The sequence below is a fragment of the Orbicella franksi genome, chromosome 2 (assembly GCF_964199315.1).
Source record: "Orbicella franksi chromosome 2, jaOrbFran1.1, whole genome shotgun sequence".
NCBI lineage: Eukaryota > Metazoa > Cnidaria > Anthozoa > Scleractinia > Merulinidae > Orbicella > Orbicella franksi.
This window is the reverse complement of record NC_138146.1, coordinates 7,355,487-7,375,466: the sequence shown is the minus strand read 5'-3', so window position 1 is coordinate 7,375,466 and position 19,980 is coordinate 7,355,487. Positions and strand designations below refer to the sequence as shown.

The following is a 19,980-nucleotide window of genomic DNA, read 5'->3' as shown; positions in this document are numbered from 1 at the left end:
ATCTCAGAATCAGCTCTCGATGCTCGTATTTCAGTTTCAATTAAAATCTTTAACCTTTCAGGAAAACAGGTCACGGATAACTGTGATCTTCTTTCGACTAAACAAGCCGTTGTACATGCTTGGTATCTCTAGACTTATTAGGATCTAAATTAATTACTTAATTGGAACCAAGTTTCTTGACAGTAAACATTAAACACCCTACTAAAAGAACATTTTCAAGGGGTTATGGGACTGTGAAACAGAATAAACCCGAAAACAGACAGGGAGTTACCTTCTTGATGTCTAGTCAGCATTTATTTTCAGTTATAGTGAACACCACCTTTAAAGAACCTAGATTTTTCCAGGTTTGCCCAAAAAGGTTCTTACATGTGGGGTGTCTACTGAGAATTTAGACTGATTCTCAAATAGGTTCTTATTCTGCCTTTCCCAATGTGTGTGGTCACTTTCTGAGGAATATATAATTGTGTCTAACGAGTTAGACTACATTTTAAGGAAATACAATACACATCATCATACCCTTCTCTACATCCAGTTCTTTATACTGAACACACTGCAACTTATTTTCCAAATAAGAACCTGTTTCAAATTTCATGCTCAATGGCTCTTAGACAATGGCGTTTAAAATGTCAAAACCGTATCCTGCAGGTCTCGATTTCTCGCTCTCGATTTCTATGCATGATAGAAATCTCGAGCTCATAATCTAATTGTTGAATAGAAACACGAGTAGAAGTTTGGGAGAACGAGAAATGCTGAGGGAACCCGAGCCGTAGGCGAGTTTTTCCACAGCTTTTTCGAGTTCTCCCAAACTTTCACGAGGGTTTCTATTAAACAATAAGATTATGAGCTCGAGATATCGCGTGATAGTTGACGACGGCTGCACCGTCGTCAACCATCACGCATAGAAATCGAGAGCGAATAATCTTATTGTTTTAGTATAAATCTACTGGTCGTTCAAAACTTTTATCCAAGTCCTCTTCACAGACACTTCGAAAACGCAAAGAATCGAAGCGGCCGTCATTTTGGTAAAAACCGCACACTGCTACGCTACTCACTATCTATCACAGAATAGAAAGTGAGTAGCGTAGCTAACCAGAGAACGGCATTCGTGATAGAACGCTAGCAGATTTATACTAAAACTCCTTAGAAACACGGAGAAAATGTTTTCTGTTTCTTTCAGAATACACCGCGACGAAAAAAAGGGAAACAGCTTGTTTACTTTGATCATCAAAATGTAAATTCTCTTTGCTCGCGCCATCATTACGTCAACAGCTCGTGCTAGTTCTGTGTTTCTATCGAAACTCTGGAATTAAGGCTAAAGAATTTCTAAAATAATGACTTAGGATTCTCATTTTTAGCCGCGTAACGGGTCGTGTGTAGACCAATCGCGCATGACGTAGCTTGATATTGGCCTGGTTTTGTTTGTTTGTTTGTTTTTTGTTGTTGTTGTTGTCTGTTTTGTTTTGTTTTCTTGTTCATTTGCGTGTTTATGGACCTCGACTCCGTCTCGGTCCATAAACACGCAAAAGCAGAATTTGGCCAATATCCAGCCATCTTGTCAATCTTGACCTCACGCTTGGTCAATAACCATACACTGTATCTTGACCGAACAAGCTTGGTCAATAAAGGACTTATTTAAAGACTGAACAAATTTTCGTACAGGACACAGCGCGTAATAACAAGCGGGCAAGGTAATCACAGCAAAGAATTTGATTCAGCTTATCCGCTCAACGAGCAAGCCTGGTGCTTATTGAAAATAATGCTCAAGTTTTCCTCCAGCTTCCTTACAGCGGCAGAAGGGAAAGTTACAACACATTTGTAACTGGGGATGAAAGAAGTTCTTTCTTCCCAGTTGACTAGGGACAAGTTTAATGCTTTCTTTGTGGGTTATCAGCGCAGGGGAAATATGTTTCATCACTTCTTTGTACTCTGGCCTATCTGCAGCAATAGGAGAGCTTTCTGAAGGATCATTTGTTACGTCATAAAGAAGAGGAGGATCTTGGACTTTGACCCTATCCCCATGACATCTACAAACTATGGCTTTCCCGACACAGCTTTCAGTTCCTTCAGTCCACTTTGGTGTCATAAAATGCGCCTTCCAGACAGTGTCAGTGTTCTTTGGCCGATAACGGACAGCATGGACCTGATTTCCACAATAATGGAAAAGAAATTCATGAGAAGATTCTTGTGTCTTGTCAGTCAACAGTGGTAAGAGATTTTTTCCATCGATGACTCTGTCCTCAGGAAGATCTGCACCAGTTAGTTTAGCTACTGTGGGTAACACGTCCATGTTACTGGTGAGCTCATCTAGGGAGGTACCAGCTGGAATGTGACCCGGCCATGATACTATTGTAGGCATCCTAACACCACCATCCCAACACTGTCCTTTGCCTGTAATATGGAAATAACACAAGTGGTTTAGCCTTTAATGGCCTTTCCAGACAAATTCTCCTTACCTCTCCTAAAGAATCGTCACAAAACCTTACATGTACGTTTAATATCCGTCTGTTAGTTTCCCATCACATAAGCACAAGGGAGAAACTGGATAGAAAGAGAAAATACAATTTTTCATGTGAAATACATCAAATAAGCTGTCAGGGCTACAGTGGGTCCTCGAACAGCGCCTTACAAATCCCACAAGAATACAAAATCATGAAGAATTGTGTGACTGGTTTTTTTCTCTTATATATGAAACCAAACAACCCTCCAAGACTGAAGAGGTTACTTAGCCTTAGACTATTGGCTAGATAGTACAAAAAAGGAAGAGAAGTAAGAGAAGAAAAAAATAAGAAGGAGGATGAGGAATATATAAGAGGAGAAGGAAAAGGTGAAGGTAAAGTCTGTATACGAGTCAAGTGGCCCATCAGGCAAGAGCTTATCCCTGTTTCTGTGGCATGAAGAGTCTAGGAGTATAAATTTTCTACTCCCCACATGGATGGGATGCTAGTCTATCCCAGGGTTACTCACCAGCATTAGATTCACCGGCACCCAGTTATACAGAGAGAGAGAGAGGCACTGGAGAGAGAGGCACTGTGAGAGTTGTGTCTTGCTCAAGAACACAACGCAATATCCTTAGCCAGGGCTCAAACCCGGACCGCTTGATCCGGAGATGAGCGCACTAACCATGAGGCCACTAGCAGCAGGAGAAGGAGGAGGAAGAAAAGGCAGAAGAGGGCAGAAAGACAGCAAAGGATTTTTAAAGAACTACAAAATTACAGTCGCCCAAGGAGGAATGGAGATGGATGAGGAGGAAGAAAAAGGACCTGAGGAAATAGAGCTAAGAAAATAAAAATGGGTGCAGAGGAGGAGAAGGGGAGCTAGCAATGCTTCAGTGAACATAAACATTCATTCACTGAACATAGCAATCATTCATTCATTCATATAGTCTGCAAAACCTTGTCTGTTCACCTTACCTCCTTTGTGAATCCCACTCCAGCCACCATGGTATTCTCCTGAAGTGCTTACATCTTCTAAATGAGGACCATTGTCAGATGTGAAGTAAACAAATGTGTTTTCCTTCAGACCCAGTTCTTGAACAGCAGCCATGATCTTACCAACACTCCAATCCATTTCTTCAACATTATCTCCATAGCGACCATGAGCACTGTGATTGGCAAACAATAGTGTAGTGAAGAGAGGTGAGTGCACTTTGGCAAATGACATGTACAACAGGAAGGGGCTGTCTTTGTTTGCATTGATAAAGTTGATTGCTTCATCTGTGAACCTCATTGTCAAGTTTTCCAACACAACTGGTTGCTCAACAACTTCATAGTTTTTCATAAGAAAGCAGTTAAATTGAGCCATCATCATAAGACAAGCATACATTGCAAAGGAGATCAACAAAATAATAGTGAAGAGGGAAACAAAAGCACACTTGCTTAGTAAGCCACCAGAGTAGAAAATGTACAGTGTTATTCCAATAACTGCAGCAGCAATGAGGACGTTAGTTGGCTCTAACCCTAAAACAAAAAATCCTACATGATTGCGGCCATGAGGCTCACAGTATTTCATGTTGCCGAGTGGAAGACCATAAAAATGATGAAAACCTTGCTTCAAAGGGTGAAAGTGGAAATCAGAGCTTGATGACAAGTGCAGCCCTAGATGCCACTTTCCAATGATACCTGCAAGACAGGAAGTGTGGCTTGTTAACAAACAACTTCTAATGACCCTTAAAGATCTTGAAGATTCGTAGATCTTAATCAAAGTATTTTAGGATCCTAATTCAGATCTTGTAATATCTTGTAGGACCTTTGAGGATCTTTTAAGGTGCTGTTGGTTATCATCTCAGAGGATCTCTGTGGGTTTTTGTTTAAAGTGCCCATGAAGTAAAAGATAATTGCTGCTTATTTGAAAGGCTTTTCAAAATAAAGAAGAATAGCATTTTTCTTTTTGGAATATCTTTTTTCATTTTAGAGATATTTACGTTTTTATTTTATGCAAATGAGGAAAGTGACGACGTGACATAAATAGTTCCACTTAAACATTAAAACCTGGGTAACCCGAAAACACTGACCCCCGGTCAGCAGACCCCTACTATGGACTGGGTCCGCGGACTACCTATGGACCGGTCCACGGACTACCCCTACGGACCCCCTCTACGGACCACCCCACAAAATAGAATAAAAATAATAAATAAATATTTCAGTTACGGGCTGTCTAATAGATTACTCGTGACGGCGAAATTTCGAACATTACATTGTGCAAATGTAACAGACCTGGATTCAGGTTTGGTCACAATTTCTATCATTACACATTGCCATTTCCTTTGCTGTGTCCATTAAGTAAATGAAAGACGAAGCCTCAGGAAGCCTTGAAATTTGTGCTTTTTCCCCTCTGCCATTTTGTTCAGCCCATTCTCCCGTGGATTTGTGAACTCCTTCCAGGCTTCACAATTTACTCAGCGGAATAACAGATACAAACAAGAATAAAAGGCCTAAAATATATATTCCACAGCCAGATTGAGCCACGAATGGAAGGTAAGAGCTTTCCTTCTTTTTGCCATTGGCATCTCCTTAGGCTGAAAAGAGCTTTTAGGCATTTTTTTTTGGGGGGGGGGAGGGGGTGGGGGGCTCTTCAAAACCCAAGTCTGTTACATTTGCACAGAGTAACACTTCAAAAATCACTGACAAGAGTAATCTATTAGACAACCCATAAGTGAAATCTTTATTTATTATTTTACACTATTTTGGGGTGGTCCGTAGAGGGGGTCCGTTGGGGTAGTCCGTGGACTGGTTCATAGGTAGTCCACTGACCCAGTCCGTAGTGGGGGTCCACGGACCAGGGGTCAGTATTTTTGGGTTACCCTCAAAACACTGAATTAAGAATATCTCTAGAAATTTTGGAGCAGTATGGTGGCCTAGGAATGCCTTAACAAAAAACCCGTTGTCTTAACAAGTTTCTTGTAAATTTATGTTTTATTTGCTTTTTCGGTTTTATTTTTTATGTTCTTTTAATATCATTTTCATTTTTTATCACAAAAATATTTTAATTTAAAATCAAAAGTAAATAAATCAAGAAATTGACTAGGGGAAATGAACGGGCAGCGGGGGAAAAGGTGCAATCATGTTTCAGTCCATCAGCCTTCGCAACCTTTTCCAGAACCTCTAATTTGATACCTGCTGTATATCAGTACATGTAGTCAGATAGCAGTCTAAGAAACCAACCTGTTCTGTAACCAGCAGCGGATGCAATCTCGGCAAATGTGGTTTCATTTTGGGGCAGACCACCAGATGCTGATGTGAAAACAAGCACTCTTAGCTGCCCTTTATCTGCGGCGAGTCCTGATCGGATGGGATACCTTCCTGTAAGAAATGCAGCCCTGTTTGGTGTACAGATAGAGTCCGGCGTGACGTCGTGTCGCAATCGAGCTCCTTCTTCAGCCAGCCGATCAATGTTCGGTGTTTTGATCGTGTCATTACCGAAGCAGCCCAGATCTGCGATTCCAAGGTCGTCCACAAGAAATACAATAATGTTTGGCTTGGCAGATGTTAGGACGAAAACAAAAAACGTTAAAATAAAGTTAAACCAAGCGTGACGCATGGTAACAAGCGATGAGAACGTCTGCAGTAGTCTTCACGTTTTGAACACTTCACAACAATAAGATCGCCATCTTGGATTTGTTCGCCGTGAGCTCCCTGGGGCGAGTCACGGTAACCTGTCGCTACAGTCACGCTATTAAAGGGGCTCAGTCACGGTATTTTGTGCCATAGATTTCCTTTAAATTGAAGGAAAACTGAAAATAGTAGAAAAGAAAAATAGAAAAACACCACAGAGATAACATAGGCGGGGTTATCGGGTATATGGGAAGAGGTTAAAACCGTTGGGGTTGTACAATGGGTTTTAGGTTCGATTTCTGTGACAGTGTTTCCGCGCTATGAAATCAGTGAAGAGGACGAGAAATAACGTTCCGTCACCAGCAGTTTATTGACTTTGTAGGCAACCAAATTTTTATCGGCCCTTTGCCACCTTTGAAATATGGCAACAAAACCAGTGAATACAAATATACATCCAAGTGTCTTGGGCTAGCTATTGATAGCGGGCTTTCATGCTATTTACGGCAAGAACCGTACCAGGGATGTTTGTGAAACATTTAACAAGAAAACTGAAGTTTTGAAAACGATAAAGTGTTTTTTTTGTTCCAAACCAGACCACGTAGAGCTGCGTTAGCCTGAAACCTCCTACACGAGGAAATTAGAAGATGCTGTAATCTTTCTTCTTTTAAGAGAAAACTTTTAAGAGAAAAAATAATATTCTAGAATCAATAAACTACACTCGAGGTTCTTGTTCCATTGATGCAAGAGAGTCTCAACTGGGTTAACCTTTAGCCGTGAAATGGGCCTAAATTTTGCCGTTGGGCATAAATATTTGAAAATTTTAAACAAGAGCTGCAAAAAATGTTAACCGTAAGTGGTTTATGGTTTATTGCAGTTCAGATCGTGGCGTGGCGATCTGCCAATTGATCTACCAAGAGTAAACTTTACGAACTGCCGTCCAAACCGCCAAGCGCATGCAGACTAGTTTGCGAACTTCCTGCAGGTAGGGGGAAACGGCCACCCACTTTGGATTCACGCTAGAAAAAAGAAACCACTCATCCCTGCCGAAAGATGTTCAGAGGTGAAACCATTTGTATGACATGACCGATCACTAAGTACAAGAGTTTTGGTTTTGAGCAATCTTACACAAGGGGATATCAAAACGATGGAATTTATCAAAAGTAAGACGTCAGACGTTCCTTTCTGTAACAATGTTGAACTCTTTTATTGCTTTTCACCGCGTTTTTCTCTCCAAATTTTGCATCTAGAAAGAGTGCGATTTATCTGACCTTTGCCTCTTTCATTCTTCAAGTATCATCCTTTGCCAGAACTGAAGTATTTTTGGCTGGGGTTTGATTGATGATTTTTACCCCTCACAAGAGCACTGTCAGTCTGGTTTTTGATGTTCAACAGTTTCGTAGACAATTACAATTAAAATCTAACTAAAAAATATGAAATTTATCTTCTAAGGTAACAAGACTGTTCCACAGGTTTTTAATTTAAGTTTTATATGGAGAAGGTATCTTCAGATCAGAAAGCGCGTCTTTTTTCCGTCGTTCATTACAAAGCACATATTATAAATAAAAATAAGAGAGCCTTATCATTTCACCAAATTTACTTTCAACTTTTTAAATTCCTTTTTCTTAAAAGCAAAGACTTCCTCTAGGAAGAAGTATAATTTCCCGCACCTCTCTGACAATAAGCTAGGCGACCATCCAATCAAATATCGCCACGAAACCTCCATTCGGCGTGTAGGCGCAAGCTTTGAAAATTTAAATTGCAAATTATTTATGCGACGAAGCATTCGTGTTGCGTTCTTCTATCAAACGGCAGTCATTAGTTTGGGTGAGCAAATGGTGACAAATTAGGAATAATTTCACGCGCGTTTTGTCAAAATTCTTATGATTTCTCGAGCCTTTAAGCGAGGAAATTACTTCAATTTTGTCAAGACCCAAGTGAAATTATTTCTTAATTTCACGAGTATACCATTTGATTACCTTTAATTAATATCACCGGTGACAAATTACGCTTACAATCGTGGGTTTTTTGACCAGTTTCTTGTATCAAGAAATTTCGCGCCAAACGTTGCCGTGGCAATTTTGTAATTTCACAAGTGAAATTATAAATTAACACTGAAATTTCGCGCCAAAATTAATTAAGGAGTAATTTGTCACCCATGACATGTATTAACGGTGGAAACATCAACGAGCTGAAATAATCTTTTCCCTTCACCAATTTGCCAGAAGAACTCTATATGACCCTAATGTTGTATATTAAAAAAAATAACTTAACATTTGTCCTTTAGAAAAGAGCCGTATAAAGCCTGGAGCGTTAGAAATTTAAGTCAAAACCTATCATTCTCTTGAGAATGAGAATCAGCGCTTCGATAAGATCAAACAAAGCACACGATGATAATTTTCCTTTGGTGCATGTTTATTGATTGAGCTCTACGCTACTTAAGATTACTCCATAAAAAATAGGCGATCCTACTAAGCGAGGTTCCAAACGCATAACTGGGGATCCGAAGGGTATTTATTCGCAATTGAGCAACACGTGTTAAAATCTCGAACACGAGCGAAGCGACACGTACGATCGTTTAGCTAGAATTTCACTTCGAATTTCGAGATAACTCAGAAACTACTTACATCTGAGTTGTGTTCTTCTCAAAAACCATGCATAGGGATGGCAGAGCGTATTTTGAATCGGGGGAATTGGGGGGGGGGGGAGAGGGGGGGGGGCGGGCTACAAGAGAGCGCCAGAGGCGCTAACTTGTAGGGATCTGGAGATGTTTGTAAGATTATTATTTTATGTATTTTTTGCTAAAGCCCCCTAGCCCCCGCCCCCTCCCTTCCCCCCGGGCTCCGCCGTCCCTGATGCACAGGATCTTTGAGATCATTTTACTGCAATTCGTGCTGATATCTCCGCCACATCGAAGCGAAATTACTTGATCATGCAAAAATCGTCATGTAGACCATATTAAATTGTCTGAGCTCAAAGCTTACTGGAAAATTAACCGGGATCACCGTGTGCGTCTAGTTTCTTCAAATCGGGATTGATTCGTACACTGCCGATACTACCAATATTTCAACATTTAGCATTTAAAAAAGACGACACACCGTTTAAATTTGTAAGACATGTATACTCAGTATCCATCTTCAGTTAAAGGATGTTTACAAGTGAGTGACTTTATATAAAGTAGGTAACAAGTAGGTGTAAATTACAAAATGTAGAATAATAGTACAAATCAGTGAAAAAGTTACATAATACTTGAGGGATACAAAAAAAGGTGCGAGTACAAATCTGTGAAAAATACTGAATACAAATAGTAATTAAAGTAGGAGTGTTAAATTAACATGTTTGAGTTGTTTATTCAACGCGGGTCCTTCCCATTCAATATGAAGGGCTTCTTGATCTTAAGTTAGAAATTAGTAAGAGCCGAGTCTAAGATGGAAAAACAATTAAAAGAGCCTAGATTCTTACACGACTCAGAACCCTGAAGATGCTTATAGATATAGGAATTGCGATCCGAGAGCAAGTGCTCACGAACCCTGGTGCCAAAATGGTTTCACCGACATAACGGGTGTAACATCCTGCACATGTAAATTTGTAAATCACCTGGCAACGGAGTGCACTGGGGATCGAGTCCCTCACACTGAACATGTTACTTAACTTATAGGAAGAGAAGGCTAACCTAATGTCTAAATACTTACAATATTTCTTAGCGATGGTTTTGATTTTACGTTGCGCTAAAAGGGAAAAGGGGCCAATAGAAGGTAATTTGAAAAACCGTTTGGTCGTTCCCTCCGAATGGTCCTGCCGGGATGCATCAGCTGAGGTGTTGTGAACCTTATAAAGGTATTGATTAACTACCCTTTGTATAATGTTACATGGGAAACGATTTTTCATAAGAATAGATGTTAATGTTAATTTTTTTACGCGGGGAGTATACTATAAACGCCTCTTCGGGTTCTGGCCTTTGGGCCAAAACCTTGCGGTGGCAATTATAAAATCTTTCGACTACTCTTAGATTAAAACAGTTATTGTAAGTATCGTCCAGCGAAAGTTTTATTAATCTATTTATCCAGTTTTCAACAAAAATATGTGTTCCCATGTAGTAGGCTCCCTGTAACCAGTTAGTAGATTGACGATTGCCAGGCTGACAAATTTGTAGAGTTATTGTGTAGTATTGTTTTAAGCTAGCGATCATCCTATACAATGGGCGTTGTGTTGAAAGTTAACAAAATGTGTATTAAGTAAGTATCAAAAGTTTGAATTGACTATGAACAATGTTCGTTTGGATTTCCATCATGTGCTCGATTTTCAAACGTTTTCAGGATAATGCTCAATTTCTCTATCAGTTTCCTTGCAGCTACAGAAAGGGAAATTACAACACATCTGTAACCTGGGGTAAAAGAAGTTTTGTGCTACCTGTAGCTGGTAGGGGACACTCTCAATCCCTTCCTTGTGAGCTGCGAGCGCTGGGTAAATATCTTTCATCACTTCACTGTACTCTGGCATGTGAGCAGGAATAGGAGAGCTTTCAGCTGGGTCATCTGTCATGTCATAAAGAAGAGGTGGGTCATGCACGTTAACCTGATCTCCATGACACTTACAGATGCCTCTTCCGATACAGCTTTCAGTTCCTTCAGTCCATTTTGGTGTCATAAAATGAGCCTTCCAGACAGTGTCAGTGTTCTTTGGCCGATAACGGACAGCATGGACCTGATTTCCACAATAATGGAAAAGAAATTCATGAGAAGACTCTTGCGTCTTGTCAGTCAGCAGTGGTAAGAGATCTTTTCCATCGATGACTCTGTCCTCTGGAAGGTCTGCACCAGTTAGTTTAGCTACTGTGGGTAATACGTCCATGCTACTGGTTAGCTCGTCGAGTGAGATCCCAGCTGCGATGTGACCTGGCCATGATACTATTGTAGGCACTCTAACACCACCATCCCAGCACTGTCCTTTGCCTGTCAAAGAAACATACCATTGAAAAATTTAAATTTGACCCAATTTAATTTTGAGACAATAGTATTTTTGGTAGCATAGACACCAATACTAACTCACCTACAGAAGCAATTTATTTTTGCAGGCCTATGATGTTATCTTGTTGCCCTTTTCATGGTTAACTTTAGTCATTTGCATTACAATATAACCAAACATATGTGTGAGGCAATTTCGGGTAATTTTGTAGTTTCTGCCCAGAGATGTCTCTCATCCACGTTGGATTACAACGCAATTTAAATGAGAAAAGCAAACTGTAAAAATGGCTATTGTAAATTTCAATTTGTGGATCAGAGAGAGTGCCACATCTGTAGCTTCAAAGGAATAGCCAGATGGATGTAGGAATTTAAAAGCAGAAAAGCTGAAAAAGTTAATTAAACCTTTTAAATTTGTAGAATGTTGTTACTTATAATAAAGAAATGAAGCTTTCATCTTACCTCCTTTGTAAATGCCCTTCCAGCCACCATGATATTCACCAGAAGAAGAGTCAATTTCTTCTAAATGAGGGCCATTATCAGATGTGAAGTAAACAAATGTGTTTTCCTTCAAACCCTGTTCTTCAACAGCAGCCATGATCTGACCAACACTCCAATCCATTTCTTCAACATTGTCACCATAGCGACCATGAATGCTATGATTAGCAAATGGCCTTGTGCTAAACAAAGCAGTGTGCACTTTTGCAAATGACATGAAAAGCAAGAAGGGACTGTCTTTGTTTGTGCGAATAAAGTTGATTGCTTCATCTGTAAATCTCATGGTTAAGTTCTCCAATACAGTCGGTTGCTCCACAGCTTCATAGTTTTTCATTACGAAGCAGTTAAATGATGCATACATTGTTAGGATGGCCGATAACAGAACACAGACTTGTACAGTTATTGTCAGGAGGACAATGAATGCAGTCTTGCTTAATAAACTGTTCAGGTAGCAAATATGCAGTGTAAGTGCAATGATTGTTGCTGCAATTAGGATATTTGTTGGTCGCAAGCCTGGAAGGATAAGTTCTATAACATATTTGCCAGGCTCACAATCTCTCAAGTTCGTAAGTGGCAGACCATAAAAATATTGAAAACCTTGCTTCAGAGGGTGGAAAAAAAAATCAGAGTTGGTTGAAGAATGGAGCCCAAGATGCCACTTGCCAATCATACCTAAGAAAACAGAAAAGAAAAATGTTACTGAAAGTTTCCTATTGCTACTGAGAGCCACCCTTAGGTCACCCTTGGGGAATGAAAGCATGTATAGCTGACCCTTGCATGCATAAAACTGCATGCCAACATAGAGATCCACCCTCTTACCCAATAAGATAATAAGCTTTGGCATGCATTGTCACAGCCCTTCAGTGTGGCTGTTCATAAACATCATGTAAATGACTGTTTTTTTTTTTTTTCAGAGCTCAACGTTGCAACCACTGGGGTCACCGATGCGAACAAACTTTTTTCCCTGGCAACTAACTTTTCATGCTTTTCACTGACAGAAATACTAAAACTAAGGGGCCAAAAAGAATTGACTATCCTGAAAGTCAAGCCCAGTTTTTCCATGCCTCATACATTTTTGGGCCCAGAAGAAAATGTTCACCAAATAATAAATAAATAAATAAATAAATAAATAAATAAATAAATAAATAAATAAATAAATAAATAAATAATGTTTGATAACCACTATTAAATTTGTGCAAACAAGCTGTTTCACTTTTATTGATGCAAAGAGCTGCAAATGGTATTTTTGCAATAACTGTTTAATTTCTTGCGAACTGATTGGCTCATTTTTATCATCAATAATAGTACCGACAGATAAAATTTTAATTTATGTAAGCTTTCAACTTAAACTTTCAGCTGTCAGACTGTCAACTTTTTAACCAATGAGATTTTATGGACTTGTTTAAGTAGCCAATCAAAAAGCCAGAAAAGCTATTGACAGTGTTCGCATCATTTTGAATAAAGTCACTAATCTCTGTTTATGGCAATTTTATGCTGTCTTTTCCTCTCATTTATTTCCGGCATTTGATCATTTTGGGGTCTTGTTATTGTAAACAAAACAAATTGATGTCAAATTGATGTCAGATTTTTTATGCGTCTTTCCTCTTATTGATGATCAATAGACCATTTTACAGTTGTCTGCTCAGTAACCTGGCCTTTGTATGGCAGCGAGGCTAGAGTTGACCTTGTTTTGATACAGACCTCACTGCTTTTGTTGTGTAAAACAAGTTGTTCTGATGCTAAGTAGGTGCATTTACATGACAAAAGCAGTGAGGTCTGTATCAAAACAAGGTCAACTCTAGCCTCGCTGCCATACAAAGGCCAGGTCACTGAGCAGACAACTGTAAAATGGTCTATTGCGTCATAACATTGTCAAAGTTTACGGAGGGCCTACTCGCCTGCGGCTCGTGGTTCCACAGCCACTTTGACAATGTTATGACACAATTGATCATCAATAAGAGGACCGATACATAAAAAACTGATGTCAAGTTGTTAATTTCCAATAGTTTGATCTTGGAATTTGCTTGGCTCCATGACCGTACATTGTGCCAAAATTTTGTGTTGTACATGAAGTAAGTAATTTAGAACCAGTTGGGTAAACTGGGGGGTGAGGGTATAGCCATGGCGAGAGGGGGGCTGGGGACAGGGTGGTACTCCCTTATTTGGCTTGTGCGGTGACATGCTGCTGGACAGTGTATGGTGTTTTTTGGCCTCGCTGCCCTGAACAGGGTATAACATGTGCAATTTAACTTGCCTCTGTCCTAAAATGGGTTAAAACTTTCTCTAAACAGGGTATGGTTATTGTAACACAATCAGTTTGTGATCTGAGAAGTCAACTGAACTTAACATAGTCATCAGTCAATACAAATCATTTTCAGGATAAGAGTAACAGCCTGAAGTAATACTATTATTGATGGTATCTTTTAATTTAAATTATTTTTCCAGCTAGTCAGCATCATAACATGTGCATATTGACAGTGTTGATTGTTCCGGTTGGTCTAGTTTCTTTGTGTTGGATATCATTTTGACAGAAAGATGTCACTGTGTCGCAAAAGCATGAGTGCATACACAATATTGACAAGTAAGTAAAGTAAGTAACTTTAGTCAAGTGTCAGGCAAAATGAGCAGTAATAAAGCCACTCAATAGGGACACTTATGGGGCCACATTAAAAACTAAAATAACAAGATAATATTATGTTTAAAAAGCTAATCAAAAGTATTTACAATTTAAAAATATAAATGATAAAAATGCACAAAGATTATATAAGAGAAAAATACATAAAAGAAATTAAGTAGCACATTATCACACATGTCCCATTACTATAACTAATCAGTCAAAATATCCAAGTAAATTTTGTGAATGCTGACAATGTTGGTGAACCTCTAATATTTTTTGGTATAAGATTCTGTAACTTAGGCCAAGTATAATTATCTGATAGTGTGCTTCCCATATGACATTGTATTAAATCTAGGGTAGAAAATTGATATTTTTCAGTCTGTAAAAGCTGTATTGGTAACCTCAAACATAAGTTCCTAAACAGGGCGAGGATATCCTTGCCTGCATCCCTATACCAAACATGGGTCAAGTACTCCCGGGGTGGGGGAAGTTAAAATAACCCTGCGATCGGATGCCAAGTCCCCGCCCCCGTCATCACTATTTGGACAAGATTAAAGTACAGCCAGCAGTTTATTCTATCACAAAGACGTAATTCAAGACAGTTATAATTAATGTCTGTTTATAGCTGTATCAACTGCAATTAAAATGTTGAAAATAGCGTCTAAGACTAACCTGTTTTGTAGCCAGCAGCAGATGCAACCTCGGCAAATGTGGTTTCATTTTGGGGCAGACCGCCAGATCCTGCGGTAAAAATGAACACCCTGATTTGTCCTTTGTCGGAAGCGAGTCCTGATCGGATAGGATACCTTCCCGTAAGAAATGCGGCCCTGTTTGGTGTGCAGATAGAGTCCGGCGTGACGTCGTGTCGCAATCGAGCTCCTTCTTGAGCCAGCCGATCAATATTCGGTGTTTTGATCGTGTCATTACCGAAGCAGCCCAGATCTGCGATTCCAAGGTCGTCCACAAGAAAGATCAGAACATTTGGCTTTGCAGATGTTACGCTGATTGCGAGAAACAAAGAAATAAAGGTAAACCAAGGATGCCACATATTTGTACTGTTGAACTGAGCGACCTCAAATCCAAGGTGGCGGCAGCCAAAAGAAACTGGGGACTAGTCTAAACTCATCGCGCAATCCACCCAGACCATGTCACGCTTTTCCGATTTTCTCACTCAAACAAAAAATAAGCCTCTCCGCTCAATTTATCATACCGAACTTAGGAATATTCGAAGTCCCATGCAAAACCTACGGTGGCCTGGAAGAGACACGGGCTCCCCTCTTTAGCCTTCAATTAAATTTTCGCTCCAACGAGCGTGTCTTTAAGAGATTTGCCTCTCTTGTATGATATAATGGGAGGTTTTGTATGTTGATGATTTTCAGTAACGGCTGGTTTTGCAATTCCAAACCAGTTATTCATTAAAATCGTTTTTACGCCACGTATTGCTGGGTGATATGCTGCCTGCTCTGTTACAGTGTACGTGAGCCCGCGCAGTCGCAACACACGCGGCGAGAAAAGAAGTGGCGGATAAAAAAAAGTCACGGATGAAAACACGAAATCGCGAATGAAAAAATAAGTCGCGGAGAAAAAAAAAAATATTCGATGTCCATTCCAGGCCACCGTAAAAACCAGTGCAAAGTCATGAAAACATGGGACCGAAAATTTGACAATTTTTACAAAGAATGTACGAGAGGGCAACACTTGTCCCTTGCATACATTTCATGTTGTAAAAGTTTGCACAGTTTGGGGTCCTATAATTCCTGACTTTGCAACTCATTCTTATGAAACTTGTTTTTGTCTCTTGCAAAAATGATAGGCGATCGTTTTACTTTTTTAGGTCTTTGAGAGGTACTCAGTAAACGAAACCTTTTCTTTTCGATCAAAATCTCGCCGAACAAGCAAGACAATAGTCCAGTCAGATAGGACGGGAAGAAAGAAGAGTTCAGGGACTGGATTAGCAACATAAATATATAGGGAACGAACTAACCTTTACGTAGGCTTCGTATTAGAACTCATAGACTATGAGTAGTCCCTCTTTAGGTTACTCCGTCGAGCGAGACAGTAAATAAACCGCGAGGAAAAAATGACCTTGCGAAACCCTGAGGGCGACACCTTCAAAAAGAGTCCCTCGGCTATTTTACTATGGACCTGCCGCCTGCCGATTGGACAAAATAATACCAAGGATTATTTTCTACCTAATCAGGAGCCAGCATTTACCGCGCTGTTTGAAACTGCACGGTTATTTCCCGTCCCAGGGGCTCCTCGCTCTCTCTCCAACTTTTCTTCCCGATTTTTTCCCTGCGACGGCTTTGACTTTGTCTCGCCGCCGCTAACCGAGGGTCTGGACTGCATGGGGTTAACTGACAACTGACAAATAGCGAAAAACCTAACTGACAACTTATATAAATTCGTACCCGAAAATAGAGGTTGCCTATTTACCGAGTTAGGATTTCGAGTTGGATTTCGAGTTCAAGTGATTTTCGAGTTGGATTTTCGAGTTAGATTTTCGAGTTAGGATTTTTTGGCGGTTTTTTTTTTTTTGGCGGGGTTTCCAATAAATTTTCAGTGGTTTTACATAACGTACTTTGTCATCGTCTTGAGGTCTTTACAAGATGGAGGAGAACGAGGATGGCAGATCGGTACGGGCAATCTTGTTTAATCTATCCTAGTATTGCATTCGTGGCTGTATTTTGGAGTGCAAACAGTAGTTGACACTTCAAAGTTCACGGGATGTAGACTCTTTGAATGCTTTGCTGTGGTACGGACGTGGTCTGAACATGTGCTTTCGGGGGGCAGTATGACATCAACGGCTTAAAATGCAGAAAACAGAACAGTTATTGGGGGAGTGGGGGACTAGGAAAGCAATGTAAAGCAGCATTGGGGCCATTTGTTGGTCTTCAAAATGTGGTGGAATTATAGGATTCATATATTTGCCTTTCGTCTAATTCTTAACGCGGATTTCTAAATTTGCACCACCAGAATAGATATGACAAGAAAGATCATATTCTAGATCTTACCTTCGATTTACGCCCGGAGCATGATAGTAGCGAAGGGAAAAGACTTAAAAACATAAAAACTGACGTCAATTTGATTTTTACAATAACTAGACGCTTTGCTGCGTGTAAATTTCTGTGAATTCCTTGTGCTGTACGCCTGCACAGGTGACGCATGCGCTTTAGAGACCAGACGGCGATTTGTGGCTGAACGAGGAAAAAAAATGATAGAGCCGAAATTTAAACCCAGGCCTCACTGCCTGGGTAACAAGATCTCACTGGTCAAATGCCGGGAATAATTGAGGGAGAAGACGCCGTAAACTTGCCGTAAACAAAGATAAGTGAATTTTATTCCAAGTGACGTGAACATCGTCAATAGCTTATCTCATTTTTTGATTGGTTACTTAAAAAAAGTCAACAAAAATACCTGTGAGCGCAGAACTTAACGTTACTCACAGGACGGTTTTGTGAATCACGTATCCTCTCGTTGTCACAGATATTCTAAACGCGTTTCAAACAATCCCCAGAATAATGTTCGTGACACAGTTTATTGTAAACAGCATTTATTGAAGCGAAGCGATGTACACAGATGATGCGAAACGTAACGAATCAAATATCGAAGCGATGTATAGAAGCGTCGTAAAGAAGCGTTGTTGAGAAACGATTGAGAAACGGTGAAAACGGTGAAACGGTTTCGAACTAAGAAACAAATAACGAAGTAGAAAGTACAATTAGGCTAGCTAGAAAACTACTACAAACTTAGGAAACAAACGTTTGGTAATGCAAAGACAATAAAAGACATTCAATAATGAAAAAACTTCTGTGTCCGCGTGAGGGATTTCACATGCGTTGAGTTGAGCCTAAGAGTTTGATCTTAACACGATGACACGTTGACTAGAACTGGTTTTTTTTGGACACGTTAGAAGAAATATTACCTAATACAAAGCATAATAGATTTCTTTGTTTCGTTTACCGTACGTGGGCAAACACATCCGCAAAAATAACCACAAAAAAGGACGTCCTATGATTAATACAAAGAAACTTTAAAGGCTAGAAAGGAAATTAAAAACCATAAAATATTTGGCGGTAACAATACCGCTGGTTAAAAAGTTGACGGTTTGACAGCTGAAAGTTGAACCATTGCCTGAAAGCTTGCATAAATTAAAATTTTATCCGTCTACACTCTTATTGATGATAAAAATGAGCCAATCAGCGTGCGAGAAATTAGACAATTATTGTGAAATGTATTTTTGGTGGGGTATTGTTTACTGTCTTTTGAATCTTTTGTTTCGGGTCATTTGGTGATCACACTATCCGGAACACCAAGAAACTACATTTTCATTGTCTGTTTGTTCACAGCTCGTTTACTTTCTCGCAAGCTGGTCGGGCACGCGAGCGAAACGAAATCCGCGGATTAAATTAGCGCAAACGCAAACGGTTAGAGGTGGGTAAAGGAGAATTCTGCATTTACTTATATAAATACAGTTCAACCGTCACTAACGGCTTCCTCTGTACAACGGCCACTGTTTTTTAGTACGTCCTTACATTCACTCTCATTTTAACCTCTCTACGACAGCAACCTCCCCACAACGCTAACAGCCACTGAAAAGCGTCCCAACTTATTGCTATTGAAACTAACATCTAGGCAACGGCCAGTTAATCGACGACTGACGAACAGTGTATACAAAACCCCTGGCCATTTTTTATCATAAAAGGTCACAAACTAATTGATCCGTACCGCACGCCGTTGGTCTCTGTTTTTGTTTGGTATCTATTTTTGCTGATTTATTTCGAACAAGTGTTACATCTTTATATGTTAAAATAAGCCTTTTTTTAATAGTCTGCTGAACAGGCGGATCAGCGGAGCAGACCGTGAAGCGTGATACACGAGCGCAGAGCGAGACTACAAGCGCGAGGAGCGAGTAGAACTGGTGCTTCGCGCAAGTGTTCGCGCTCCGTGCTCGTGTATCGTAATCCGTCTGTTCTGCAGACTATTTTTTAGTGCAGGGTGCACTATTGGGATGGTTTGGGGGTTGACGGTGCATGTACCTACCCTATTTCTTTGATCACTTCAAAAAGCTATATATTTGTTTCAGAAAGCCCCTTGCCCTCCTTGTGGTACTTTTCTCTTTAGAACAAATCCAATATTTTCTCTAAAGGCATGCGCAGATTGGTAAGCGTTAGTGTCAACTACATACATCAGGTGGAAGATACATTTCATACAAGATCATACACTAACGTTGAGCGCTTTTCCTTGTGGTAGAACCCTAATAAGTCATACGCGTGCGTTCTAGCATCGTTAGCACGATACAAGGATGTTACTGTGACTGTGCGTGTCTTTTGGAATTACACCTAACTTGGTTCAAGAAATATCATCTATTGTTTCCAAACTACACTGGTGCGTTTATTTCATCCTTTAATTGTCTCCATCAAAGAGACCAAAATGTTCATACCCGCAGCCGAAACTCTCCCGAGTAAGTGGCATTAAAACTTGTCAAATTGAACAAAAAATCCAGGAAACTGCTCAAATATTGCTGCAGACTCCGTGGCATCTACTGAAAGCATAAATTTTTATCAGTCTTTGAGGGGAATCGTTCACCGATGAAGGATATAATCTCGGTCAAGTAGCGTTGTTTACTTTCAATACCTCTTGTTGAAACCCTCCTCCGTTCTATTAATCGATATCAGTGTGTATTTTCAATTTAAGTAGTTTTATTGTTAACGCCAAGGGTGGAAACAGAACGTGCTGTTCCGTGACAATTTGATAATTAGATTAGTTCCTGTTTATTGGTCAAAAGAAAATTTGCGTTTTAAATAAAGCAAATCGTTCCTCTTCCATTTCTTCATGCGACATTCAACTTTCTTCC

At 39.9% G+C, this 19,980-nt stretch overlaps 3 protein-coding genes across 3 annotated transcripts in view; all 3 read right to left on the bottom strand.

Moving 5' to 3' along the window:
* Positions 1-19,980, bottom strand: part of LOC145479904 (uncharacterized) — a 148,882-nt gene that overhangs the window by 125,024 nt on the left and 3,878 nt on the right. The gene's annotated exons all lie outside the window — the stretch shown is intronic.
* Positions 98-6,527, bottom strand: LOC145477936 (steryl-sulfatase-like). Its single transcript, XM_081455810.1, has 3 exons — positions 5,661-6,527; positions 3,411-4,118; positions 98-2,388 (listed from the first exon to the last, which is right to left on the bottom strand). The coding sequence occupies exons 1-3, from the start codon at positions 6,034-6,036 to the stop codon at positions 1,745-1,747; spliced, it is 1,728 nt and encodes a 575-aa protein (XP_081311936.1). The 5' UTR covers positions 6,037-6,527; the 3' UTR covers positions 98-1,744.
* LOC145477935 (steryl-sulfatase-like) lies at positions 8,442-15,799 on the bottom strand. The gene is made up of 3 exons (XM_081455809.1): positions 14,796-15,799; positions 11,471-12,178; positions 8,442-10,999 (listed from the first exon to the last, which is right to left on the bottom strand). The coding sequence occupies exons 1-3, from the start codon at positions 15,169-15,171 to the stop codon at positions 10,350-10,352; spliced, it is 1,734 nt and encodes a 577-aa protein (XP_081311935.1). The 5' UTR covers positions 15,172-15,799; the 3' UTR covers positions 8,442-10,349.